Source organism: Erithacus rubecula (genome assembly GCF_903797595.1).
Source record: "Erithacus rubecula genome assembly, chromosome: 21".
Classification (NCBI taxonomy): domain Eukaryota; kingdom Metazoa; phylum Chordata; class Aves; order Passeriformes; family Muscicapidae; genus Erithacus; species Erithacus rubecula.
Window position 1 is genome coordinate 10,860,090 of NC_136673.1, and position 8,494 is coordinate 10,868,583.

An 8,494-nucleotide genomic window follows, 5' to 3' on the forward strand; every position below is an offset into this window, starting at 1 on the left:
GATCCTGCTAGAGGCAAGGAGTGCTGGCACAACACAGGGCTGTGCCCACTGCTTGTCATTCAGGCAGTGTGGGGTGGCTGGGGGTACAGGTAGGAGTGGCAGTGCTACCGCTGCACTTACCAGCCTGGGGTTGGCAGCAGTCACAGTGGCGGGGCCCCATGGCAGGGCGTCCTGCCTGTGCCGTGGGGCCAGGCGTGGGTGGGAGCGGGTGCACCCCGAGGAGGAATGTGGGCGGGGAGGGGCCGTGGTTTCAGCTGGGGCACTCAGGTTGCAACCAGCAGTGCAGCAAGGAGCCGCCACGCAGCATGGCTGAAAAACCCCAAATACAGCTCTTCATCAAGGTGAGGGGGGGGGGGGTCCTCAGGTCAGTGCCCCAGGCCAGTGGGCAGCCCTGGCAAACAACCCTGGCAGCGCTGTGGTGGGATGGCTGGGCTGCCCCCACCCACTGCAGTGCGAGTTGTGGGCACTGGGCAGGCAGGGGGGCAGACAGTGGGCAGGGGGTCAAGCACCGGGTCGGCAATGGGGCTGACAGCAGGCAGGTGGGTTGATAGGCAGCAGGCAGCTCAGGCTTCTCTCCAGGGGACACTGCTTGCTGCTTCCTGCCCTGCAGGCACAGGGGCTGGGGGGGGTTAAATCTTGGGAGGTTGGACCAGGTTCCCCCCTGAAAGCAGAGCCCAGCAGCCCAGCATCTGCCGGCACCTGCCAGGACCTTCCCAGCCACCACCTGGTGAGAGCAGTCAGTCTGACTGTGCAGGGCAGGATAGAGCTCGCCTGGGATTGTGGCTGGGGTTCACAGGGCCCCAGTATCACTGTCACCTTCCTCGGGTGCATCTCTGCTGCTGCCCCCTGCTGCTGCCACTCTCAAGCCCTTGTCCCCTTGGCACCTGCTGTGCCACGTGGCTTCTCTCGGTATGGCACTGAGGCTCTGGGAGCAGGCAGGGGCTACGAGCTGGTGCCCTGCCTGGCATAGCAGGTACCATGGACTGCAGCACAGCTTGACAGGCTGGGCTGGGGCATGTGTCCTATCATCTTCACCCTGTACCCTCTGGGGCTGCTGCCACTGAGGCCATGCCAGGGCAAAAGCACAGTTGAGCTCTCTGTGCCCACAGGCAAGCGAGGATGGGGAGAGCGTGGGGCACTGCCCCTTCTGCCAGCGGCTCTTCATGGTGCTGCTGCTTAAAGGTGTGCCCTTCACCCTCACCACTGTGGATGTGAAGAGGTGAGTGGTGTCCCAAGGGGTGCCAGCCCTGGGGCCAGGATCATGTGCAGGGTGGGGGGGTTGATAGGTCCCCAACACTTTGCGAAGGGATGTGAAGGCTGGGCACCATGGGATCCATGGAGCTTTTTGTACCTCCCCAGGTGACCACTGCTGCTTGGGGGAGATTCACAGGTATTTCCTGGAGCACACCCTGAGCAGTAGGGGCCTGAGGGGACATTGTGCACCAGCCCCCCAGAACTTCTGTTGCTGGGACGCATATGCACAATACGAACACACACACGCGGTGCTCTGCAGAGCCCTGGATATGCCAGGCATCAACAGCATATCCATCTCCCACAGGGCGCTGGACGTGCTGAAGGACTTTGCACCAGGTGCTCAGCTGCCTGTCCTCCTCTACAATGGCGAGCCCAAGACTGACACTATCACCATTGAGGAGTTCCTGGAGAACCAGCTGGGTCCCCCCATGTCAGTGGCTGGTGCTACCTTGAAAGAAGGGCCCCCCAAAGGGCAGGACAAGCTGAAGGATGAGGGGGCTAACAGCAGATGAGCCTGTCAGCCTCTGCTATCTGCCTCAGCCCTATCCATGTCCCTGCAGGTGCCCCAGTCTAGTCCCGCAGTACCCAGAGTCAAGCCTGGCTGGGAACGACATTTTTCACAAGTTTTCTGCCTTCATCAAGAACCCAGTACCTGCCCAGGATGAGGGTGAGGAGCAGGTGGGGGAGCACCCCACGCAACCTCTCGGGTGCCACGCCCCAAAGCTCAGCCTGGTCACACTGAGCTTTCTCAGTCTCCCCACCCAGTCCACAGTCAGGTCTGTCCAGGCACTGCCCTCCCTACGTGGGCCAGTGTGGCTGTGCCAGGTCTCTGTGGGAGGGCAGAAGCAGGTGCCAGCCTGAGCCACGTGGGAAGAGGCTGACAGCTGCTGCCTGGACACAGGGCTGGGCTGGCAGGAGGCCACAGCAGACAAGGGGCCCCTTGCCTAAAAGCAGGGCTGCACTGACCTGGCCACCCTCCCTGCAGCACTGCAGCGGAGCCTGCTGCGGGCCTTGCTGAAGCTGGATGAATACCTGAGCACCCCTCTGGAGCACGAGCTGGCCCAGGACTCCCAGCTCCGGGTCTCTCAGCGCCGCTTCCTTGATGGAGACCACCTCACATTGGCCGACTGCAACCTGCTGCCCAAGCTCAACATTGTTCAGGTAAGCCACGAGCATCCCAGTACCATGCCCTTCTCCTTTACCTGGCATCCCCATGCCCTTGCTTTCACCTTGGTGCCTACAGCAAACCCCTGCTCCTCTCCCCGTTGTCCTCTCAGTTATGTGCCCTCCAGCATCCCTCTCCCCAGGAGCCCTGGCCAGCACAATACCTTGCCACAGATCCCACTCCTCTCTGCATCCCCTCCTGAGTGCCAGCCCCTGAACTGTGCAGTACCAGGAATGTTCCTGGCTCCCTGCCACCCTTCCCAACTGGCGCCTGCCCTGGTGTTAGAGCTCTCCTTGGCACAGTGTCAGGCAGGTCTCCTATTCATACCTGCAGGTCGTGTGCCAGCACTACCGCTGTTTTGGGATCCCGAAGGACATGTGGGGCGTGTGGCGGTACCTCAACAGTGCCAGTGAAACCAAGGAGTTCAAATACACCTGCCCCAATAGCCAGGAGATTATACAAGCCTATCGTTCCGTGGTCCGGGCACTGCAGTGAGCGGGGAACATGCCCTGGTGGGTCAGGGCCAAGGCTGGGCTCAGGCAGGTGCTCAGTGTCCAGCCTGCCCCTGCCTGCAGTGGCTCAGGAGAGCTGTGCCCCTTGCACCCAAATTCCCTCCACTTGCACACAGGTGCTGGCAGCAATCTGCAGTGCACTAAGCCCCTCTTGTGCCACCCACCCTTCCTCACAACCAGGACAAGCTCTGTGGCTCCTCGAGCATCAGGATCAGGGCAAGGCGGCACAGCCACAGGCACCATCAGTGACAAAGCTGTGCCCAGCTGAGGGCAGGGACAGAGCTGGGGACGACAAGCTGCCCTGCAGCCACTTGCATAGGTACACTGTGCCACCCACTTGGACAGCAGACACCACAGGGTGCCCTCACATCTGCACCGCGTGAGGGGATCTGGCACAGCTACACAGACCTAGGAACAGAGCTGGAAGGGGATGGCACAGGCAATGGGCAGAGGTCAGTTGCCCCCAAAGTCACTACTAGGAAGCTCTCAACAGACTTGGGGATTGTGAAGCAAGGAAAGCCCAAGCTAAGCTTCAGAGGTCCTGGAAATCAATAAAAGCTTTGCAAGCAAGACCAGTGATCTGGAGTGATCATCCCAGCAGCTCCTGCCTCACAAGTCTTTGTACTGACATTCTCATCCTCTCCCAGTGCCCAAGCAAGGCAGAGGCCACTCTCCCAGGTCTCCAGAGGGGTAAGCCAGGTTCTAACCACACACCCATTTGCAAAAAGCTGGAAGGGAATGGAACTTCTCTGAGGCCTGGACCTTCACATTCAGCTGAAGCAGGCCCAAGGCTTCCTGAGAAAGGGAGAGGCAGAATGGGCAGACATGCCCAGAGATACTAGCTGGCTAAAAACACCTTTACTGGCCAGAAGCAAAGCACAGGTGATCTTTCCATTCCACAGTATCAAAGCTCCACCCAAAACTCCACCAGTTCATGGTAAGTGAGGTCAGGAGCTGGTCCCTGCCAGTAGACAAGAGCTGCAGGAGAAAAACACACAATGCTGGTGTCCCCTCTGCTCCATCTGTCCCCCCCCCAGGGGCCCTGCCACCACCCCAGCTGAGGGGTGGCTGCCAGGTACTGCTGCCTCTGCTGTCTCCCTGGGTCAAGGAGCTCAGCAGGTCTGGAACAATAGGGATGCCTCCTCGTTTAGACACAGAGGTCCATAGGGCTGTCATCAGGCCACAGGGCAGCACCCATCAGGAGTCCTCAAAATTCACTCCAGATGACGCCTTCTTGCTGGAAAGAGATGGAGGAAACATCAGAGCCTGGAACACCAAGTCCTGCTGTCACATAACTTCAGAGCAGAGCCCATAAGGTGCCCAGTGAGCAGCACCCAGCCCCACACTGACCTTTTGAAACCAGGGTTAATGAGCGACTCCCCTGGGACTTTCCTTTTGGCTGGCAAAGCCAAGTCAGATGCCCTACTCTTCCTGGGGCTAGGGTCTGCCTCGGTCAGGAACAGACAGAACACAGATTACAGGTTACTCAGGAGCTCTGGCAGCCTTGCCAGTCCCTCCAGAGCCAGAGGGAGCCTCCTGCAGCTCAGCCTGGCAGGACCAGCAGCCACAGAGTGCAAGAAGGGACCAAACTTGACCTCCTCTCTCAAAGGAGCCATGGATCCGCCACAGCCTCTAGTCTGGAAGCACAGCAAAGCCTGCTCTCCTTCTGAGGCTGGCAATGCCCATCCTTTGACCTGAGCATCCCAGATACCCTGAGAGCCACCACAGTAAGCCCTGCCCCAGCTCTGCCTGGAAGAGTACCAGGACAATGGGTGGCTGCCAGCAGCCACGGCCAAGGGCACCCAGAGTGTCCTGGAGAGCACATGGATACAGGACCAGCAGCCTCCAGGGAGAAGACAAAAGATTGCAGGACCAGGGCAGGTGCCCCTGGCAGTGCTTACCTGGCAGGAAGAGCTGCTGACTCCGGGCAGCGTTCTTCTCAGGGCTGCAGGAAGATGCTAATGTCTCCACTGCTACTGAGACAGGAACCAGAGCCAAAGCTTGTGACAACAACCCCCAATTCTGCATGCAGCACTTCAAGCCTCCCCAGTGAGCTCCCTCCACTGCAATGAACCCCTTCTCCTCTTAGCACTTGCATCCAGACTGCTGCTGCTCCAAAATCTTTCAATATCCCTCCAACAAATATGTCTGTAAGGTGACTCCACATTTAGGATGCTGGTGTGGTCCTGGCCATGAGGACAGGGCTGTGTTTTCACACAGAGACATACCACTGTGTCCTCTGGGCCCAGACAGGGTCCCTTCTACCTGCAGAGGTCTGGTGCAGATCCTGGCCAGCTTTGGGAACATGCCAGCCTGAACAGGGAAGTGATGGGCAGCAGTCCATTGGGAAGTGAGAAGAAACCACCTGGGGTGAAGCCCTCTCCTGCTACGGCTGAACTGGAGCATCTAGAGCACTTTAGGGGGGTGTGGGAGTGATGATCCCATGAAGGTGGTAGGAGCTGCTGGCTCTCCCCCTCTTCTAAACCCACCACGGACCTTCCAGGCGCCTCTCCAAGCTTTCGATGTAGCCGGCCATGCCGAACACCAGCGCCTGCAGCTGTCTGCACGACTCGGCGGCAGGCAGCTGGGTGAGGGCCAGGGCCGGGCACCGCGGCTCCTCCGGCAGCTGCAGCGTGGCCGAACCTCGGCCCAGACTCAGCGCGGCGGCCCCGCGACCCAGACCGGCCCTGTGGGGAGCGGGGGTGAGGGAAGCGGGAGAGAGGGAGAGAGGGAGAGCCCAGGGTGAAGAGGGGCCTAGGGCAGGGGAGCCCGGGGAGAAAGGATGCCTGTAGCGCGGAAGGTCCCAGGGCGGCGGCACCCACCTGAGCACCGCGCCGTGCTCCTCCGGCGGGCACCGCTGCAGAGGGAGAGGAGGCGAGCGCGTCCAACATGGCCTAGCCTTAGTGCAGATACATCCCTGCCCCGCCAGGGGTCTCAGCCCCGGGCTCTCCCGCCGCCTCCTGGCCCCCCAGTACCTACACCAGCAAGCGCCGGGCAGCCGCCGAACTCCCCGGCCCACACCTCCATCGCGTCGGTCACACTGCGGGAGGAAGCAGCTCAAGCCAGGACTGCTCGATCCCCGGCTGGCCCCGTGCCCACCCCCAGCTTCTTCTTCTCCCGCCCCGCTCTCACTAAACGGTGCCGTCGGATCCCCAGTAGCAGAGGAATTGGCCCGTCCCGGCTCGGAGCAGATAAAACGGCCCTGTCGGTTCCGCCATGGCCGTGCCGGAAAGGGCGGTGGAAGAGGCGGGCGGGAGCGGTGGTTCCTGCCCAGGGCCACGCCCGGCATTCCCGCCATGGTGAACCTAGGCGTGAGGCGGGTGGAGGATGATGTGGCCGCCAAGCACCCGGTGCGTTCCGCGGGGAGCGGCCTGGGGGTGCAGGGGGGGTCGGGGCTGAGGGGCCGGGTGGGCCTCGGGCCCCCGCGCTGACGCGTCTCCTCAGGCGCTGCAGCAATACGCGGCCTGCCAGTCTCACGCCTTCGTGAAGGGCATCGGCACCTTCCTGGCAGGTACGGGCTGGTCCAGCCACCCGAGCATCTCCCGGGCTGTCCTTGACCCCTCCCTGGGGGCAGCGGGGACGTCCCGGCCGTGTCCGGTAACCCCGGCTCTGGTCTCGGCAGGCAGCGGGGCCGCCTTCGCAGTGCAGAAGCTGGCGCGGCAGAAGCTGCCATACAGCCCGCAGTGGAGCCTGCTGCTGGCTGCGGGTAAGTGTCCAGCCCGAGCGGTACAGAGGGGTGTTTGTCATTGTTATTGGGGCTCATCTCTGGCTCCAACCACCTCCCTGTGCCCCAGCCCCCAGGGCTCAGGAGGGTTCGCAGCTGTAGGTGCTGTTCCTACCGAGGTGCTGCTGGCACTCCCAGGAGCACCTCGGCCGCTTCAGCTGCAGGGTCCCTCGGAAGTTACGTGGTAACCAGAGCTGAGACGCAGAAATGCTCCAACTTCTGGATTTACCTGGAGACAGGCAAGTCCCCACAGGAGCTCGCCGTGACTGATGTGGTATCTCAACCCGCAGGTACAGTCATATCTTCCGACTGCTTTCCCTGAGCATGTCGTGCCTGGTTCTTCCCTGCTACAATAATTACTTTGCTCTTCCTGTCTTTTAATGATAGCTGGTGACAATGTCATTGCCAAAATCTCATTATGTCCCACACTGACACCCTGCAACCAAGGAGTGGGAGCAGGAACACCCATGGTGGGTGGAGCTCACCTGGTTTCATGCCTGCTTCCCCTCCCCTCCTCCCTCCCCACCAGTCCATCTGTGCACCCAGCACAATGGGATCCTGAGCACGGCTGGTCATGTGGGCTGGGTGCACTTGCCACTGCCTCATGCCCTGTCTGCTTTGGGTATTCATGAGAGCCAGCACAAAAGGCTCATTTGCTGGAAGAGGAAGAAGGGATGGAAGGATTTGCTGCTCAGTCGGGTGGGCAGAACTGGAGGTGCTGCTGGACAATTCTCATGGCTGCTTGCTGCTCTCTCCCACACATACCTTGAGCTCCCAAAGCTAGGCCAACTTGAAGAAGCTTTATGTGCCTCACCAAGGCTCTGTGGTTCTTTGCCCACCCTTGGCAAATTCACCAGAGTTGGTGGTCCAGGTAACGTGTACTTTCTTGTTGCAGAAAACCTCCCCAATGCAGAGGACAGGGATGGCACCTCAACACTGGTGAGGAGGAACAGGTATGGCGACGTGGTGGAGTAGCCAGCAGAGCATAGCATGCTGTGCCCATGTCCTGCTTCACCCCCTCTTGCCTGCCCAACCTGATGCTGCCCACTCTGCCTGTGAGTGATCGGCTTGGTGAAACTGCTGGAAAGCTCAGAGGATTTGATCCTACAGTGAGAGCGTGGGGGAGGCACCTCAGGGGTTGCTGTTGCCTGCCCCATGGCCTCTGCGAATTGCACTGGAGGTACAATAAAAGTTGAGAGCTGAAGGCACTCGTTCTGGATAAGGTGAAGGACAGAGCAGGTGGTGAATGTCAGCCTGAGGCAACCTCTGCAGTGAATGTTGGAGTAGAGAGTTCTGGTCCCTCTGTGGTGATGGCAGTCACAGTCAGCACCTGGATTGCTCTGAGACAGCTGCAGGCGCCTACAGGTCTGGGCTAAGTTGTGAAGGCAGAGCTGTTGCTGTGTCGCCTATGTTTCCTGAGCCCAGCCAGTCCCCATACCCTTTCCACTGCAGCAGCAAGGCTTTTCATATCTATCTGACCAGGCCTGAGCTGAGTCCCACTGCTGGGTGGTCTCTGGGGTGTCTTCTCCTGCAACAGAGGTGACCATGTGTCCAGGGCCCCTCTTTGCAGTGCTCACCTGTCACTCGCTAGCCCATCAAGATCCATAACTGCTTGGCAAGGTAATGGTACTGTCTCGAATCCCATGCACGCAGGGGGACATGTGGGGTTTTTCCATGTTAGACTCCAAGTCTTGACTAGGTAAATTGTCTACTCCTGGTGGAATGTCCAGCTCTGATCCTTCTGCAGCTGAATTTTTTAGAAGAGGAAACCCAGCCTGAATTGTGGAGCTGCCTGGTTCTTAGAGCAGCATTTTTGCATCAGAAACCAGAAGTGCCTTC

General features: G+C 60.0%; 4 protein-coding genes across 8 annotated transcripts in view; 2 read left to right on the forward strand and 2 right to left on the reverse strand.

Annotated features, from left to right (window-relative positions):
* The window catches only part of FBXW5 (F-box and WD repeat domain containing 5), a 164,342-nt gene that overhangs the window by 113,174 nt on the left and 42,674 nt on the right, over nt 1–8,494 (reverse strand). The window lies entirely within an intron of this gene.
* On the forward strand, nt 40–3,501 carry CLIC3 (chloride intracellular channel 3). The gene is made up of 6 exons (XM_079324194.1): nt 40–341; nt 1,110–1,219; nt 1,559–1,684; nt 1,815–1,921; nt 2,240–2,415; nt 2,753–3,501. The coding sequence occupies exons 1-6, from the start codon at nt 159–161 to the stop codon at nt 2,912–2,914; spliced, it is 864 nt and encodes a 287-aa protein (XP_079180320.1). The 5' UTR covers nt 40–158; the 3' UTR covers nt 2,915–3,501.
* Nucleotides 3,768–6,229, reverse strand: PAXX (PAXX non-homologous end joining factor; the record flags this gene model as incomplete). 5 transcript variants are annotated; one of them, XM_079324198.1, is made up of 7 exons in its annotated part: nt 3,768–4,168; nt 4,282–4,375; nt 4,833–4,904; nt 5,428–5,618; nt 5,754–5,788; nt 5,911–5,971; nt 6,069–6,229. In XM_079324198.1, the coding sequence occupies 7 exons, from the start codon at nt 6,227–6,229 to the stop codon at nt 4,129–4,131; spliced, it is 654 nt and encodes a 217-aa protein (XP_079180324.1). In that variant the 3' UTR covers nt 3,768–4,128. The 5 variants fall into 5 exon arrangements, with proteins under 5 accessions (XP_079180324.1, XP_079180323.1, XP_079180326.1 ...); XM_079324197.1 differs by having other exon boundaries at nt 4,833–4,907; XM_079324200.1 differs by having other exon boundaries at nt 4,833–4,907; nt 5,953–5,971; nt 6,064–6,197.
* TMEM141 (transmembrane protein 141) lies at nt 6,206–7,863 on the forward strand. The gene is made up of 5 exons (XM_079324205.1): nt 6,206–6,281; nt 6,376–6,442; nt 6,554–6,637; nt 6,814–6,945; nt 7,551–7,863. Exons 1-5 carry the CDS (start codon nt 6,228–6,230, stop codon nt 7,628–7,630), a joined length of 417 nt encoding a protein of 138 aa, XP_079180331.1. The 5' UTR covers nt 6,206–6,227; the 3' UTR covers nt 7,631–7,863.

Bases quoted from the DNA above. Each gene is read 5' to 3' on its own strand.
- CLIC3 (XM_079324194.1), top strand. From the start codon at position 159: ATGGCAGGGCGTCCTGCCTGTGCCGTGGGGCCAGGCGTGGGTGGGAGC. The intron at 1,220-1,558 runs GTGAGTGGTGTC...CATCTCCCACAG, and splicing joins ACCACTGTGGATGTGAAGAG to GGCGCTGGACGTGCTGAAGG. The intron at 2,416-2,752 runs GTAAGCCACGAG...TCATACCTGCAG, and splicing joins CCAAGCTCAACATTGTTCAG to GTCGTGTGCCAGCACTACCG.
- TMEM141 (XM_079324205.1), top strand. From the start codon at position 6,228: ATGGTGAACCTAGGCGTGAGGCGGGTGGAGGATGATGTGGCCGCCAAG. The intron at 6,443-6,553 runs GTACGGGCTGGT...TGGTCTCGGCAG, and splicing joins CATCGGCACCTTCCTGGCAG to GCAGCGGGGCCGCCTTCGCA. The intron at 6,638-6,813 runs GTAAGTGTCCAG...CGGCCGCTTCAG, and splicing joins GAGCCTGCTGCTGGCTGCGG to CTGCAGGGTCCCTCGGAAGT.